Source organism: Hetaerina americana, unplaced genomic scaffold (genome assembly GCF_022747635.1).
Source record: "Hetaerina americana unplaced genomic scaffold, ioHetAmer1.1.p SCAF_8, whole genome shotgun sequence".
Classification (NCBI taxonomy): Eukaryota; Metazoa; Arthropoda; class Insecta; order Odonata; family Calopterygidae; genus Hetaerina; species Hetaerina americana.
Genome location: NW_027287427.1, coordinates 50,306,171 through 50,325,229, shown reverse-complemented (window position 1 = coordinate 50,325,229; position 19,059 = coordinate 50,306,171). Strand labels below are relative to the sequence as shown.

The 19,059-nt window shown below is 36.0% G+C and overlaps 1 protein-coding gene across 1 annotated transcript in view; it reads right to left on the bottom strand.

Annotated features, from left to right (window-relative positions):
- LOC139698016 (vascular endothelial growth factor receptor 1-like) overlaps nt 1-8,487 on the bottom strand; it is a 46,385-nt gene extending 37,898 nt beyond the window's left edge. Inside the window, exons 1-6 of the mRNA XM_071596872.1 lie at nt 8,338-8,487; nt 7,843-7,993; nt 6,253-6,368; nt 3,859-4,009; nt 1,028-1,182; nt 111-294 (exon numbers count right to left, since the gene is read on the bottom strand). Of these exons, the coding sequence (XP_071452973.1) occupies nt 111-294; nt 1,028-1,182; nt 3,859-4,009; nt 6,253-6,368; nt 7,843-7,993; nt 8,338-8,487 (907 nt within the window). The remainder of the gene's footprint in view (nt 1-110; nt 295-1,027; nt 1,183-3,858; nt 4,010-6,252; nt 6,369-7,842; nt 7,994-8,337) is intronic.
- Nucleotides 8,488-19,059: the final 10,572 nt, after the last annotated feature.

The following is a 19,059-nucleotide window of genomic DNA, read 5'->3' as shown; positions in this document are numbered from 1 at the left end:
TTGGCCATCTGATCAGTCTGCATGTGCACACCAAGCAACTGTTCAGCATACAATATACAATGTACAGACTGATCTTTCTGGAACACATAGTTTATGCTGATGTAGCTTACCTTCTATTACAACTCGCACTACTTCCGATTTATCCTCAGACTGGCTACTTATAGTGCATGAGTAATTCCCTTCATCAATTTTCATTGCAGAATGAATAGTTAAATTTAGTTCATGATCCTTGTAATATCGTGGAGTTTTCTCAATTGGGCTATAGGTCTTGTGGCTTAAAACTGCTCTGGAATCCTGGAAAATATAAGTTATTTATACAGTCATTTCCAATAATGTGACCGCAGTCTCATAATAGTTGGATATAAGTTAGTGCATAGTTCATGGGTTAGTAAATTAAAGTTTTAAAATACATTTTTATTCTATATAGTCCAAAAACTTTTTGTTACAAATATTAATGAATTAAAAATGAAAATATTGGCAAATATACAGAAATTTATATTTTTTCCAATACAGTAGGGAGGAATTCTTGAAACTCTGAATAACAAAATCAAGTTATAATGACTGAATGTTCCATATTATTCCATCTCTAGTCTTTCCAATGTGGCATTGATCTGATTTTAAAGGTCTATTCAAATTTGTGACCATGAGCCATTTTAGTTTCCCATCCTCCCTCTCATTTGCTTTCCTCAACCCTCTATGTTTGCAACTCAATCAAATCCTTATTTGCTATGTTTTCCCTGCTTGACTGTTAAAGTTATCTATGCCTTCTGCCTACAATTCAGATTAAAAGGACTTCCTTTGATGACGTTTTTATCAACAGCATTTTTAAAAATCTCTTCAAACCTAAAAAATCAGGACATTTTTTTTCCAAAATCACCTTTGCTGTTATTTTTATTTCTTTCATGGGTTCTGCAATATCCTTTATTGCATGATGCATGTTACTGCTAGCTTAAAACAATTTTCACTCAACTCTCCCTTTCAGTAGTGGTGATAGCTTTTAAAAACTTATTGAGAATACATACTTTACCTCATGAGCAGGCCGTCCACCTGGAAGAGTCCAATTTAAGGTGTGAGTTATGTGTGCTTCAATTTTCACCTTACATGGTAGATGTATTTCATCTCCTTCACGTACTCGGAACTCTTTATTTCCTTCAATAAATGGCTTTGGCAGCATTGTTGGAGCTGTAAAAAGTCAAAAATTGAATGAAACACACCATAAGTGAACAATCAGGAAATGCAAGCATTTTATATTTTCATCAATATTTGGTCGCCTCTTATGCCATGCAAAGTAAGGTAATGTTTCCTCTGCAAAACTTAACATATCCTGAGTTTTATCACTTATACACTGTGAAATTTCTGAATTTTGATACATATTAGTGGATTAATCTAATGAAGTACTGTTGTGATATCCCTCACAGTTCTTTGAACTACCTAAACTTCGGATCATGTTGAAAACTCCCATTTATTGAATGATTGAAACAGTGTAAGTATTTTACATGGGGTGGAGAAATTTCTGCAGGCATGAGAATGGCCATTCCTCAGTGACTACAAATGCTCTTTGCAAAAACCAACATGGACATGAAAATTATTTACAAAGCTATTCAAGTCGTAAAAGAAAGGCTAAGAAATGGTTGATGAAATATTATAAATAGTAGACAGACTTTCATTTGACCACCAATCTGTTCATTTACAATGGGTGATGTTGACATGAGCATGAAGAGAAAATCATCTGAAAAAGCTAAGAAGGGGAGAGATGGGAAGAAAAGTGGGTGGAGGAATTCAAAGTAAGAATGAAAATAGAAATAGAGAAGGCAAGGATCTATGATTAAAGCAAAGGAAGTGTAGTTTCCTTGCTTTATTTTAGAAAAATTTTCCTCGCTTCATATTGTTTTGCTGCTCCTTAATTACATGAGAAAAAAATACAACCAATGAAGTTTGTAAAGATATTCCATAGCACATGATAGTCAGCAATATTATCACTGCAAAAGATTATTATTTGATGAATAGGGCAATATTAGCTATTAATTTTCAACAAAATATAGCTCTGTAGCATAATCAGTTCATTAAATTTTTCCCATAATGGATTTTGAATTTCATGACTGTCTAGTATTTTTAACAAAATAGCATTTTACCCATACATACCCACACTACACCCACTTCTTATAAGCGTGCGTACATCCATGCGTACATCTTTTGCCTCATGACCAAGTTTTTGAGCTTTACAAAACTATATTTCATTGCCTCAACTTTTCACTAACCTTTCCTTTGTGTCTTAACTTTAAGGATTTGTTATCAACATCTCTTGGTAAAAGTTGCTTCACCCAAATCATTTCTACTTTTAATATCCTTACTACTCTCCCTATCTTGTCTACAGCACTTCCCAATTGGGTTAATTTTTCTAATTACCATATTTTCCCATCGATAACATGCACCTTATGTATAATGCACACCCAGAATTTTGTAGTTATCATGAATCTGTATGGATACCGTGCGCCCAGGGCTTCTTAGTTATCTTGAAGGTGTACTGATGCCACACATCTGTATATACACGTGCATATGTATAAAATGGAATGCAATTAGAAAGGCATGCTTCCAGACTAATTTATTTTTGTGAGACTCTTCTTTAAATTATTGTGTACATAGTTATGTAAATGTTTGATTGTTTCATTTTTCATAACATAATGCGCATCGTCATTTTTTCCATCATCTGAGCATTTTTGTATGGATGACATGTACATTATCAATGGGAAAATATGGTACTTTAGCTTATACCCTTACCCTCTAATTTTTTACTTAGTCTTTTTGTTCCCAAGAAGTACAGTTTAAGGTGTGTTTTGGGCTAAATGGTCTTATGCATGTATCCAAGGAAAATTGACGTCATTTTCTTTTCATCAATTCTAATCTTATGCCTCTCATAATGGTTCTGCAATCTTCTCAATAATCATCCCCGGCTGACTGGTTAACTAAAGCTTGATCATCTGCCAATGTAACTGATTTCTTCAGCTCCTCACCTGATTTTACTCTTGCCTTCAGCCATTCCCATGCTTTCCTTGCCATATCTTCCTATTGCAGTTGAAAAGCCCTGTAATAATAGATAACTAAGTCTTACTCCTTGCCTATCACTGGTGACCCTGATTAACCATCCACTACCCAAACTTGTTCAGTCTGAAACATGTAAAGGTCCAGACTACTCCTTTCTTCTTCAACATATTCATTGGGCCCAATTTACTCCGAGGAATGCCTTATCAAAATTCACTATTCAAAGAAACACACTCTAGTTATATTTCATATTCCTTTATTCAGAGACCTCATTTGCTAAGGATGACATTTTGTATACCCCTCCATTTTTTAAATTAGCTATGTATGTACTATGATTGCTGACGGATGACATTAAACTAATAGTTCAGTAGCTCCCACATACTGTTGCTTCATCTATTTTTTTGGAATAGGAAATAATATAAATCCATTTTAGCCTTTTGGATAAATTCATCTCTCATAAATTTTATGAATCTTAATGCTCATATTTGAGAAATAATGTGTGCATATAAATTATTTCCGTGCATCCATTAACCCTTGGTTAATTCTTGAGACCTGATATCCACAAAGCCTTGCCTGATTTAATGTTCTACCTATAGTTTTTATTTTAGAAATTTGGTCCTCTATTCATGGTTAGTACTCTGAATTTGAGGTATATACACTATTCTGCTTTACACTATGTAATTCTACATCAATTTCAATCAATCTAGATAAATTCTATCTATGATTGTAAGTAACTGCTGTAATCAATGACATAATTTCATGCCATTTAAATTCACTCGAAAATAGTAGCTATGATTAAGTAAGTATATGTCAACACACCTTTGATGTAAGAAAGGAAATAGATGTCATCTGTTTTGCCCTTGTAGCTGGCTGAGCATGCATATGAAGCTTGATGATTGTAGTCCACATTTACTAGTACAAATCCTATTCTTGGGTTATACTCAACTTCATGTGAGATTAGGATGGAATTCTAGGATAAATCAGAAAATAAGTCACATTACATATATGTTGAGTTTTGATTTTCAATGTTTAATACTAAATGAGATGACAATAAAACTTTTCAATGTGCTTTACAAGAAATATATGCAAAACATAGAAATTCTCCTTTATAATTTTATAATTTGGCCTGATGGTTAACTTGCCCAAAAAATCGGCTTAGAAATTTGCACTGATTTAGAAATATAATGGTCAAAATACCAAAAAAAGGTAGAGCAAAATAAGGTGCACAGCAGGTTTAAGTATTGCTCATGAAAGATACTGTTGAATTTCCTTATCATCTTTGAGGGAAAGGATTATATTTTCAGCTCATCTACTTCATTATTGTCATCAATTTTGACATCAACTCTCTGAACACCAAAAGGAAGTTAGGGAAAAGAAATACACAAATATTCTGACTACAGAACGATGAGAAGTGATAATAAGATTAAGAAGTATCAGAAACATGATGCATAGCTACGATAGGAATAAATCAGATTAAAGTTAAATATTATCAAGGAAGCCCAAGACTTCATTTTATTTTCTTACAAAAGTAAAGGATTTTCTGAGCAGATTGTTGCAATCAAAGCAAAGATCCTGTAATCAAGCCCATTGAAAAAATCCTGAAATAGTAAAAATTTAACATCATGAAATGGGGAAGACATATTTGGGAGATTGAACTCCCTCAAACTGGTTTCAAGAAAGGGAATGAATTCTGTTTCAGAGCAAAGATGCAAATAGATTCACATTCTTTTTTCAGCCTAGGATTGAACAATCCAATAATGCAATTTTGCTGGAGGCTATTTCAAATCTTGGAGCTTTCAAGGAGAACAATCATTCAAGAAAGTATTACAGGATGTTAACAGAAATGTCATTTATGATTTTATTGGCCTTCACCTTTGACTAATCAGAGTATCTTCTCTTATCTTGTTTTTTCTCTGTATAGAGGTACCCTGGTGATTTACCTACCTCATTTCATAAATGTATGTCCCATGAAAAAGGGTTATTGTATTAATAACTAACTTTTAAAATTAGATTTTAATTTTTTCTATGCTGAGAGTAATGCTGTGGCACTGTTTAGTGGTGTTTATTATGGATAGTTGGTCCTCAAAAAGATATCTTACTAGTACTATTTTCTAATACCAAATAGCAGGTTAGGAAGTTGGGAAACAGAATTGACACAGCTGGATGGAAGCCAGGAAATATTCATAGGTAGTTCAACACAGAGCATAATTAATCAAATAAAATTGAATTGTGATTTGCTTTAATATATTTCAGAATTGTTGCGTTTTATGTCCTTTAACTTAGTTAAGTAACTTACTTAACTAAGTTTTTCATGTCTTTTACTTATTCCCATCATTTTATTATCCATTGGTTTACTCAACTCTAACTGGCTCTATTTCATGTAAGTTTTAGATACTCACATCAAAATATAAATATGAATACCTTTTCAAGGATGTTTATTATTATGACATGTTTCGCTGTGTTACAGCATCTGTAACAGAGTGCGATAGAGTGGTGAAATGCATGCCATACCAATGAACATCTGTGAAAAAGTATTATTGTATCTGTGTTTTCATATGATAATTTATTTGCCTTATCAGTAGGTATCTGATGCAGTATTACCCTGGTATAACAAAATTCCTTATAACTATGCTGAAGTAAGGATAGTGAAAATAACCTCTAATCCAAGTCAAGGCGAATGATTTTTACCCTCTGAAATTGTTGCATTGAAACTCCATTGAGTTATATTTTTGTGCATCAGTTTTTGCAACTCTATCATGTTACCATTCATTTTTGTTAATGTTTGTACTTGGACATGATTACAGATACCTTCTGGTACTTATCTACTCCTAGAAATAATTTAATTAGTGACAACTGGAGAGACTATAGGTGCCTGATCTAAACGCTCTTACAATTGAAATGAAATATTTTTTGCCAAAAATAATGCAAGCAAGTAGTAATCCTGTCTTAAGTTTTTGAAAATATTCCAGGACACGTCATAAATTTACTTAAAGATGGTGCTAATCAATGATAAAAACTTTAGCTGTTTTAAAGTAACCCTGATATTGTGTTGAATGCAAATTTTTTCCTCTCCAGGGCAAAATATTTCTACCCTACTTGAATATACTTTTTGCTATTTTTTGTGTAACTATCAAACATTCATTCAATAATTAGGAACTTCTAAAGAAGATAGTGAAAGGTGAACAACAACAGACATTTACAATCATATCTTACCTGTGTTAGAGTTACATTGATGGCAGGGTTAGTGACTCGACATGGAATGGTGAGATTTTCACCAATGCTGGATCGCAGTGCTGCGTTGTGATTGAAAATAAAAAGTGATTCATCATCTGAAATACAATGAGAAAGTTTTTTGCATTGATATAATGATCACTTCAAAATAAGACCATTAAGGGCCAAAATTCACACCATGAAGAAATATTGGTCTAAGTTAAGCTATGCAAGGATGTCTATCTTTCTCCCCTTTTACATCATTTTAAATTCAAGAACTCATTTCAGGAGTGATAAATTAGGGTCAAAATCCATTCCCAGGAAATTGAGAAAATTGATTGCCCATGCTATAGTTGTTTCGGTGTTGTATTGACATTCAATGTTTCTGAGTCTTAGTAGCAAAATTCATAACTTAGGGTGATTGTGCCTTACTCACCTTCTCTACTCTTCTGGGCAGTACATGTATGTCTTGAAGTTTTAAGAATGAGCTTTTATATGAGGATTTCAAAGGATAGTGACATGAAGATAATAATTAAAGTGAGTCATTTAAATATAAAAATGGCATAAAATATAAAATAGTTGACTCATCACAACGTTGGTATGGTGTGTAGTTTTGTATGGTGGCAATAACACATGATCATTGAAGCTAGATGAAATTTGTATAGAGTAAAGGTGTTTGAGATGTGGGTGTGAAGAAGGATGGACAATATAAAACGGATGATAAGGAAAACAAGTAAAGGAGTACTAGGAATTGTGGGAGAGGAGAGAGGATTATGGGAGAAATCCAAAAATGGATGCATAGTATTTTAGTTGATAAGGGGATGTTGAAGGTGTGATAGAGGGGAGAATGTTAGGCAAATGAGGAAGGAGTAAGAATAGGACAGGCATGTTGGACAGAATGAAGGGAGGAAGGAAGTATGCGAAATTGAAGAGTTTGTTTTAGTTTCAGATGTGAGGGTGTGTTTTGTTTTGAGAGGCAAAGAGTATATATCCTTGGCCAGTCTTTGCCTATCCAAAACCTACCATAAATAGTAAAATACTGAATAATAATGATAAAATTGGTTGCCTGCTAGCCATATTCAAGTGAATGAATTGATTTGAGAATGGTGAATATCTTCCACTCAGAGGGAATCTGTTTGTATGACTGAAAATATTCCTTTAGATATTAATGTGCTCTTAGATGCTCTCATGTAATAATCCACCTAATATGTAGTAAATGAAATAACTATTGGGGTATTAAAAATCTTGTCAACCAACTGAAAATTTTGAAGATCAAAGCTTATGTGACTTCGGCGAAGAGGTAAAACAGACGAATAAGGTAAATGAAACTAATATAATACTCCAAATACAGGTGCAATTTAACATAATGCTCTGCTTAAGTTACTTTTATAGTGATATATCAATGCTTTAGGGCTGCTTTACATAATCAGGAGTCCTCATTTTTGCTCCAAAATTGTGCCGTGTATAATTTTAATGCAGAAATAATCAGTTACAGAATTAGCCCTCATACTAATTTTTGTTATATACTAATGAAAAAACAAAACTGAAAGGATTATCAATAACTTGACCTAGGAACAAGATGACAAAACTTACCGCTTACATATACATATACTTCTGCAGATGCATTATCAGATTTTCCACTTTTACAGGTGTAAAGGCCTGTGTCATCAGCTTCACTCTTATTAATTCTAAGAATGCTTTTGCCCGGTGATTCTTGAAACCGGGCACGATCACTTGCAAGTTCCTAAAAATCATTAAAGTGAGGCGTATAAGAAACACTTAATATTGTCTGAAACACTTAACAATGTTTCAGTTTCAGGTTTAACTTTGTGGAATTCCTTCATTATGAGGGTAAAAAGAAACTTTACACTTCCACAATAAAGATTTAATATTTCACGACCATGGTTTCAATGCTGTGCATCATCATCACCTGAAGATGATGCACAGCATCGAAACCATGGTCATGAAATATTAAATCTTTACTGTGGAAGTGTAAAGTTTCTATTTACCCTCATACTTAATAATGTAAATAGCAAATAAGTGAATTTTGTTGAATAAGGTCACTTCTAAAGGTTAGAGCATAATTACTGGAGTGGTCCATGTCAGTTCTCCTTGCCCCTCGCAAGTCAATATGAGATCTTCCCCGGCAGAAAAAATTTTCTCGGTTCCTTCCTTTATATGGACCACAGCGAGTACAGCTGCACATTTCAGTAACACTGCAAATGTTGATTGGTTCATAAAACTTGTGAGACATGGATGAATGCTGTCTTTTAAATAAGGTGACAAAGGTTGAAGTTAGGGATAAGAGAACAGCATTAAAAAAAAACAAATCATTAACTTGCAGTCGAAGATTAATAGATACAATGGGAGATCATTTCCAACTACTAAGAATTAAATTCATTTGCATCATAGATATGTTGCTCTTTCTTGGTTGAGTTTAACATTATTCGGTGCATCTACTGGTTCATGGATTATTAGGCCTCTTGATATGACCCTTAGTTGTTGAATAAGTCGGTGATAATTTACAAGTGAACAGTAAGTGGTGGTATTGATAAGGAGGCACTATCCTTAGGTTTGATTTTCAAAACTCAAAAAGGTGTTTTATTTATTCTATCTGCATTTTTTAAGAATTCTATACAGTTCCAGTGTTTCTGTACAAAGATAACTATTTACTTATTTCAGTATAATTACCAACTGCCATTTACCAACTGATTGTAGTATGGTAGTTGATCTTGTAGACCTAATTTATGATTATTTCAATATTTTCCAAAATTATTACCTGAGGAAAAAATGATAAAACTTATTAAAATTACATATTATCTCCATCATGATAATGCTCCCTGGATTTCTCCCTACATCTAACCCTTTCTTGGATGCTTTTCTTAGTAATGTTTACCAAAATATGGCTAGTGAAAGCTATCATCACACAACTTTTTGGCATTTGCGACAGTTATTAGGTGATAAAACTGTTTTCCCAACATCTACCTAGCTATGAGAAGGTTATAATGAGTGTAGTGGCCCTCAAGTTTTATTTTTAGCTTTGTTATTCCTTCACCCTCTCTACTAGAACAATACTACAAGAAAGAATACACCGATTAATTAGCAATGAACCCTCCCCTAATACCGAAACTAGGAGAAATTTGACACGAGGAGGTCAAAAATGGCATGAGCATTGGAAATATTGGTGTGAAGAGCTCAGCTGTTTTGGTATAAAAAATTCACATTCAAGGTTCCTGAATGGGTCCCAACTGTGCAAAAATTTCAGTGAGCTTTTCATTCATGAATTAATGCCCTTTTTTACTTATTTGTCGCATGTTTACTTTGAAAGCTTTAGACTTATAGACACCCTAAGTGAAGAATAATAAACTAGGTGGCTCTGGATATCTCTATCCATCCTTCTTCCTTTCTGTGTACATACTTCATATACAAGCAGCCTTCACAGTTGGTCCACTTCCATAGTTGTCAAAACTATACTGCATAATCATTTACAGATAGTGAATGTGCCCTCAAGTGACCGGCAGAGTGGCCAGCAGGGCAAAGTTGGGGAAAATCTGAGATGGCCTACAGTTTTACCCCTATTGTTACACCTGTATGCTCCTTCTTGTATTTGCCCCCATGGATTTTATTGAAGATTACAACCCAGTTCACAATGGGGATCATGATGATTTTGTCTTCCACCCGATCGATTGCCTGTTAGGTGCCTATTTTTCCTTCTCATAACTTAGGGAGAGCTCAAGACCAGCAACGGTGAGACCAGTTTTTGGTATAATTCATGAAAGGCCCCCCACCTCAAGCTTAAAATTCTCTGCCTTACTAGGGTATCTTTGTTGTTCTGTATTGCTTTCCATGGATATGGGAGGGGGTGGAGAAGATGTGATTTGAGGAAGGGGAGAGGAGCAAGTCAGAGGTGAGAGTTCGATTGTTTTACCTCAAGCAGAGTAAGAAGAGTTCTATTGGAGGAATTTGGCCAACCCTCCTCAGCTAAGGAGAAGCTCGGGTATCCCTTCAGAGGGCCGTATCTCAAGCAAGAATCAAGTCTACGGAAGGTCAAAGTAGTATTTCAAACAGGGACAGATCCAAGGAGTAATAAGTTATTTGGGAAAAATGTTTAAATTCACTTTGTTTGTCCATGTGCATCATCTTCCAAACTGTTATTAATTGAATACCTACTTGGTTATATACACTTTTGTGACAGTTGAGGTCCATCGGTCCGAATTAGGAAATTTTACAAGAGATAAGAAAATAATCGTACGGAAAATAAAAAATGTTGTAATAGTTTTATGAAAATGACATTGGTGGGTTTATGTAAAAAAGGGATGTTTTTGACTATTGCAAATACGTCCAATAATTTGTGTACAATATCTCGAGTGGGGCATAACTTCCTCATTCGCCCCCCTTCGTTCTTTTCGGAGGGCCTCAGATTTGTGTCAAACGAGGTTATTCGGACCTCTCTAACTTAGTACACAAACATTGGACCGGTGAATTTCATAACTTCAGCCTTCAGTGGCCGACCGTTATTGGTGCGGCTGCGGTCTGCTATCCTACGGCACGCGAATGTATTCTAGGATCACAACAGGATGGTCGACGATATAGGCGTCCTTCTCAATATCTAATAAAATACTGAGTTTGCAATGGTGGAAGCATTAAATAAGAAAATGACACCGAGGAGGTTAGAAGGAAGTTTATAATTATTCATAGGCAGTGGAATGATCAAGGTCTTGACAAAAGGAAGAATGTTAGAGAAACGGAAATGAGGAAGGAAGAGAAATGGTTTTTAAACAGCATGAAGTGGATATGAAGATGGAAATAACGCAGGAGTGGACTTGAACTATGAACCATGAAAGCCAATAAAAGAAATTTGTAGACCACCGTCTTTAGTGACTATGAAATAATTTAGGATAAACAAAAAGGAGAATGGCGTGCCTATTATTTGGAAGGTCCATTAATCAGAAATATTCTATTTCGAAAATACCGTGTCCCATTTTCTCATAGGTTCGCATATGGGTGAGCTCGTAGCTTCCAAAATAAGCTCGTGAAACCCGCAGAACAGGTCAGCTCAGGGTTGATAATTTCTTCAATGGCAAACCACAAAGTTTCAGTAATTACCCTACATAATATAAATATATATTTGAAAGCAAGCCTTGTTCCTGATATCCATGTACTTCTGTCCAGTCCTTAGTAGATTTTTTGTAATGAATTTAGTCTCAAAGTAAAGAATATCTTTCGTAAATAAACGGCATAGTTATAAAAAATTGCCCCTTGATACCTTTAAGTGATAAGAACATGGCGTAATTGGTGACACATAGCATTAAAAATTTGCGTTTATAGTTAAATTACAATAATAAATAACTCAAAAGAAGAGGAGAGTGGGGAAAGTAGGGCGAAGAAGGGGTAAGGACCCCTTTGGCATCCTGATTGTTGATCCAGTCAACCCCCCTTGGTTGCAACCTATCCAGTTATAATACCCTTCTCTCGAAAACAATGGTCTACGACAGCGGGAATAGCACTTTAAATTGTAACGCAGAAGCGAGTGCCTTCTCGTGTCCCACCGAATACACCTGATTGGTGTGAAGTCACCATTTCTTCAAGAAGTAAGCCGATTTACCAGTCCTTTACAGTTCTTGTATTGCATGATGTTCTAAATCTCATTACGTAAAAATTCGACGGGTTTTTAATGTTCTTAATTGTTTTGCAATTATAAAGATTTGTTTGTGCAGACTAGGGGGACCTGCAATTTGATTAGTTATTTCCGGAAATTATTTCTGATGTACAGAATAAGGACGGACTTCGGGCTCCTTCACCCCTCTGCGCTCTTACGGACTGACAAGCAATTGGTTTCAGAAAATCTCTGCTTTTCGCATTCACCGCCACTTAGGGTGAAGTAACAATTACAAGTTATTCAATGCATAGAAGAAATTAATTTTGAACATGATTAGAAGAATGTTTAGTTTTACCGGAATGTCAAGTTTTAAAGGTAAACAGTTAATTATTTTACTAAGGTGCTAAATTAACCGAAAAAGTGTACTTTTATTAAAACTTGTCCTATTTAACAGTTTGTACGTTATTTTTAAAGTCCACCTCTTGCTTTTTTTCAAAACCTATGTCAGTGTTTACCTGATGAATGAAAGTATGTACTTTTTTGGCATCAGTCACTTATCACTCTATTTTGGTAGCTTACCATTTACGGTAGATTTTGGATGGATAGAAACTTAACACTCCTACACTTCTTTCACCCAAGACGTAACCTGGCTCCACGCTAAAACAAACTTTTCTTCAATTCTGCATACATTCTACGCCCCTTCATTTCCGACATGCCTGTACTTTTCCTTGCCTTGCCTAACGTTCTCCCCCCTTCATTTACATTTCTTCAGCATTCCGCTTTTCAGTCTTAAACATTTCATAGTCAATCAAAAAGCTCTGCATCCACCTGTCCTGCCTCCTTTATTTGCTCCCAACAACCCTCTCTCCTCCCCCACCATGCCTAGCACCTATTCGTTTGTTTCCCTTTCCGTCCAATGAGCCATTTACCGATTGTTAAAAAATTGTGTGATTAGGTGATTGTAGGAATGTGTAATTATGTTCTTCCTAATTAAGGTTGTATACACGTTGTTGGAACGATTGATAATGTCTAATGCTCATATAATCGAGAAGATCAGCACATTAAAGCTTCCGAGAATAAACTAAGTAATTAGTTTGAAGTGATTTGAAGTCTGAAGACGAGTTTAGTGAGAGGGTAATGGATAGAGGCGTTGAATGAATGATTATATTACACTGTATTTTTTCTGTAGGGAGAAACTTAATTAAATGCCTTCAAGCGGATGATCAAAATTGTATCCGCATCGGCGGGGCTTCAATTCGTGTCCGTGTCCAAGACCTTCGGCTGATATTTTTCGCAGTTATCCTGTCGAGGGATGGCAGACAGAAAATATCAATGAGATGATTCTAGACCAACCTCAAACAAATAACTTTTACCTTATAATAACTAACATTAGAGTGACAAATTAGATACAGACAGTAAAGGCACTAAACTCAATCCTTTCGAAGTAAGTCATTTGTAAGTTGCTCCAATTAAAACCATTAACGGATTCAGAGAAATGATCTGTTGGTTTCATCACTCAGAGTGGGGTGAAGATTTACATATGCGATATATCATGAGAGGAGTGAATAGTATTGCGGCTTACCTATAAGATACGATGATATTTCAAAAAAGATAACAAATTGCAATCATCTCAATGAACATTTATGCCAGTGACTGGCGAAATACTTTTTTACATCATAGGTAAAAAACAAGAAATTGGAAATATACGGAATGTGGATTCCGGTGATTTACAGAGACAATGAGACGCCGAAGACTGTGTTTATGGAGGCTGAATACTGAGCAAGCGAGAAATAGGGAAGAAAATATTAGAAATATTGGGTTACACGACGAGAGGTACGCACATAGTTTTCTTAATCATGAGTAGTCTACCGTTTAAGGTAGGTTTTTGATGTATCAACTGCCGAAGTAATGCTGTATTGCTAAGTCTCTTAGAAAAGACGCTTAGCTACAAAAATGGTCTATGGTAATGTAAGGTGGTAAAGTATGACCATGACACACCGCGTAGCAAGTTTCTGTGTTTCTCAAGAACCTACCGCTGACCGGTCAACTACCACAAATAGCGTTAAAAACAACCAAACCGAAGGTCGGTTTGGTAGGCGATGATAGAGTTCACCCAGTACTAAGCCCGACGGCGTGTGAATTTCACACACCAGGGTACGGGTGGCAGTTTCTTTCCCAGCGCCGTTTATGGTTTCCCAGGAAGATCTGGCACCCGAAAAATCACACAGGGTGGTGGGTGCCCAGAGAGGGCCCGGGAGTCGAGCCCGGGCCCTCCGGTCAGTAATCCAACGCTCTACCCCCGGACTACCGCGACCCACAAAGAATTGGTTATAATAAGGAGGAGGATAATTATGGCCAAATGTTCAACCCATTCAATGGAAAGTTCCTAGATCCGCCCATGCGCCGAATCGTTCAAAATCCATCTTGGTTAACAATGGTATTTTCTGGCAGTTGAAAATCTCAAACAAGCACCATAGATATAATAAATGTGAAACTCCAATAGCCGTAAACAGTTTACCTTTCTAAACAAAGTAAAAATGAAATTAGTTGGCTAGCGCCACAAGTCAAGAAGGGGTAAAAGGTAAAAAAGGAGAGGATAAGAAAGGTGAATACGAATACGCGTATTTCGGCCACAAAGTAGCCCTCTTCAGCGTACTGAAGGGTAATCATCACTACAACACAAGTCGAAGTGAGGAATTCGACTTGTGTTGTAGTGACGTTTACCCTTCAGTACGCTGAAGAGGGCTACTTTGTGGCCGAAATACGCGTATTCGTATTCGCCTTTCTTATCCTCTCCTTTTTTACCTTTTACCCCTTTTACCTACCTCATTATCCTTTTTTACCTTTTACCCCTTCTTGACTTGTGGCGCTAGCCAACTAATTTCATTTTTACTTTGTTTAGAAAGGTAAACTGTTTATGGCTATTGGAGTTTCACATTTATTATATATTACTAGCCGTAAGAGCTCATTCCTATCAATAAGCACCATAGATCCGCCAATTTACTCTGAATAGGATTTAGGGTAACCTGTGCCGATGGCACAGTACGAAGTGACGGCACAAGATGATATTGCGACGTTTTTACTTACGGCAAGCTGGGATCGCCAATGGCCATCTCTTCTTCCAGATCATCCTCGCGGGTGAATGAAGCCCATTAGTGGAGAATAACTGGCGTACGTGGAGAGGAAATCTGCGGTTCACCTCTGGCGGAAGTGAGGACTGCGACGTCCTTAAACGTTCGCCTTGTCAGAGGGAGAAGTTGAAAGCCACTGTTGACGCAAACGGTGGGTGCATTTACGGTCGCTTTTTACCGTCACATTTCTAGCGTTTTAAAGGAGGAATAATCATGGCGTGTAAAGATTTTTTATGCTTCAAAATCCTTCTCCGTTCCTCTGTATAATCCCCCTTTTGGAATTATCTTCCGTTGTGGTATGTAGGAACGAAATCTTGCCGGGTAGGTCAGTGTGGTGGGTCTTATGACGCCTGCAATTCAACAAAAAAGTGAATGAAGTTTGTATAAAAATTGATAAGTGCTGAATCTGATGAAAAAATTGGCATGAAAAATCAGGATCTCATACTTGAATGGCCCGCCAGCGGCGCCTGGGGTCAAGTAAATTATTTTTTACAGGATTTATTGTATGCAATTTATTAAAAAATGAACGCGGGTTTATTTTGTCTGTCTGCCTCCTCTTTCATCATTATGTACCCAGCAAAACTCTGGAACTAGAAGAAATTAGTGCGTGGGATGGATTGATCAGGGGGTAGATCATTCTAGTTGATCGTATAGTTACAAATATTGCTCTGAGGTTTCGAGACACTGAGAGTAACGGCGTTTTATTGAGTAAGGGTACCTTGCCAGAGAATATCCACATTTCGTGATGTCATTGAGGTAACCGATATCTTGTTACTGCCCGAAATCGAAGAATCGAGAAAATGTTGGAAGTATACTTATATACTCGTACATGGGTTACAGTACATGTAGGTGTGTCACGGACAATAGGCTTTACAAACGTACATGTTTTTTATCGTATACCAACGTTATCTATTGTTCTTTTACGCAATTACGGATTTTTTCTCTCAAACATATGAGACTTTTCATCAACATACTTCAATTATCACAAGAGTTATTAATAAAGATTGATTTGCTGCAGCTGTTCACTCTCCTCTCAGCTACCCTTCTTACATCGCTAATTATACCCTTTGACATTCCGTTGCGGATTTCACCGAATATTTCTTACCAAAAAATCTTCCTTCTATGATTGTTCTCAAGTTTCTGTTTCGCATTAGCTTATGCCTAATAATTTTGTCTCTCCCTCGCAGTGTTTTCAATAAGTATCTGACTTCCCATGTTTGTCGTAGTACTTTCTCTGAGAATTTGTTCCGTCCATTTAAATTACACTAACCTCCTGTTCAGATTTCAGAGAGGAAACTAAATATTTTCTGCAAAATTCTTCACGTATCCAAAATAGAATTGTTTTCCGAGACAGTTTCACTACTCGGTAAACCCATGCGCTTTCCGCTTCAAGTACTACTTTAATGACATTCGTATGGCCAGGAGGGTCATGAGTTTTAGAAGATTTATAGTTCCAAAAAAACTTCTTATACTTTCAAACTAGCAACTGAAAAGAGTAACTATTCATACAATTGTCACAATTGTAAACACTGTGTACAGTATAATTGAATCATATACGATAGAATGTCAAGCATTCCTTTAGTTTTCAACCAATTATTCAATTGCAATTTGTAAGGCAAACTGAATAAATGTGCATACTCTTTGATTTTATAATAATTAAATCACCTCGAGCTTGACTTCAAATTTTTTCACGTCTCATGGAAACTTGAAAAATAGGAAATCATGTTTGTGTTTTTTCTAGTTCTTACAATTTGTTTTCTCTTTCCACGTTTAATTCACCAGGCCTTCTATTTAAATCTAAAAAGGGTTCTAACATCTTTTATTTATGGAATTTATTTATCTATTGCTACATTCACGATACGCTGAAACAATGCAAGTTCTTCAACGAATAATTGGGCAAGCTTGTGATCGTGTCCGGAATTTATATTATTGAAGTATTGATTAATTGAAGATATCGTAATATTGAAGAAGTCGATGTAAACGTTATAATTTATGTAATCCTATGATTCTGTAGCCATGATTGAAATTATCAGAGTGAAGTTTAACCACGATAATTTTTAATGATTCGGAATGCCTTATTTTGGATTTTCTAGATACCACGAACAAACATGTTCTCAGCCAGGAAATTGACACGTACTACTATTATAAAAGGGAGCTAACAAGAGGAGGATAAATACATTTCCCAATCCTTACGTCACTCGTGCCAACATCACGTTTAGCAAACCTTAGTTATACTTGACTTTCTGCCAATATTCCGTAACAGGGAGCCACAATGGGAATAGAAATTTTTGTCACAAATAAATTAATAGAAAAAGACCAATTAGCTACTTTTTTATCGTTAGTTTATTTTGCATTTTCAACAGACAAATTTCCTCACTTAGGCTTCTTAGAAATTATTGGGTCATTCATTCCGATTAAACGTTATCTTCATGTACTTATTTGCTCAGACCTAGATTCCCTTTTCCCCCTTATTTCCTCTATTGATATAACTTATTCTACAGGCTGGCATTTTGTCTGAAGAAATATCAATCGCTCTTTGTTTAGTTACATAAGTCCTTAACCCTCAGTAGCCTACGTTTGTGTATCCGCAACATAGTTAAGCCATCTCAAAAATCTTTAAAGAACTAATTAAGAGATGGTTCATATGCCTTATAGATTTTGACCTTCAAAAGGTAACGTAACAGTGCTTATGTTTGGCAGTTCTTCGATCATGGTGGAAAAAGAGTATTGAAAATCACGTAGTTTAAAAGCTTCTTGGTAATTAATGAGATCCGAATCACACTCATTTAATTTCATGCTGTATTTATCTGTTTCATGCTGTACTGTGAAATTTATTAAAGTGAGATCTTCAACGAAAATTTAACTAAATAATTTACGGCTGAGCGACCTCACACCTTCCTGATGCTAATGTACACACAGGGTATTAGGGTGAGTACACCATGTTGTATACTCTTGGATTCGAGATGAAAAATGAATCAACTGTAATTGACTCCTAATCTAAATGTTTAAACCAGCAAAGCTTGCAGCTAACTTTTAAGCTCGACTTCCTCAAGCCTGGGCATTCCCTCATTTAGTTACATTATTATCATGTCCTTCACCGCACAGGGATTCCCACCAGAAGTCGATTCATAGGTTCCTAAATAATATACTGAGTTTTGCAATATTGTGACATATTCATGAATTACATCATTTGAGTTTGAATACATATTACGTAAGATTTGGGCTCATTTGTGTGGTATTTAACTTATTTAAGTAGGGACGTATTTGAATTGGATTTTATTCCCCGAAAGCAATACGAAGGAAATATATTAGTGTTCCTAAATTTCTCTATTACATTACTGCAGTACCTAACACGGCCTTTGGGACTTATTAGTTGTCATGATTTGTCATGATGATCATGTCGTGAAATATGATTTGATTACTCTTAATAAAACAATATTATCTCTGCTATTGTATTTAAAAGGATAAGTTAATCATTTCCATGTGATTGCTTACCTCTATTATTAAATGTAGGTAATCGCCTTCAACTACAAGATTGATTTGATGATAGGTGTTGTGTAGAGGTCACCCGGTACTGAGGATAACTTCCATTGGAGTAACTTCCCTTCACGTACCCAGAAAATAAAATGCAAGCTCTTTACCCCAAGCTACAAGTTGTAGCTTGGCGTAACTTGCAAGCTTCAGGCTCGACTTTGTGGGAGTGATGTACCTTTATAAAAATTCACAGCCATGATACTTTTCTACAGTTTTTATTTTAATAAATGCGACCAGCTTCACTTAAATTAGCCATCTTCTAGCGTCATTCTAAAGCACGCGTAGAAAGCGGGGGAAGGAGATGGAGGGGTATTTTGAGGGGAACCAGAAGAGGAGGGAAGGAAGGCAAACAGGCAAAACACTAAATAGAGGGAAGGTGGTGGATGGGGTAAGCGTTAACAGACATTCGCATCCTGTAGGACGCGCGTCGCCCGGGAAGTGACAGTTGGAAGGGTGCATGTTGGAGTGACGAGTTGCGACCCCTTCAAAATATGACCAGGAGAGAAGGGATTATTGCCTGGGAAAGTAGAAGAGGTTAGGGCGGTG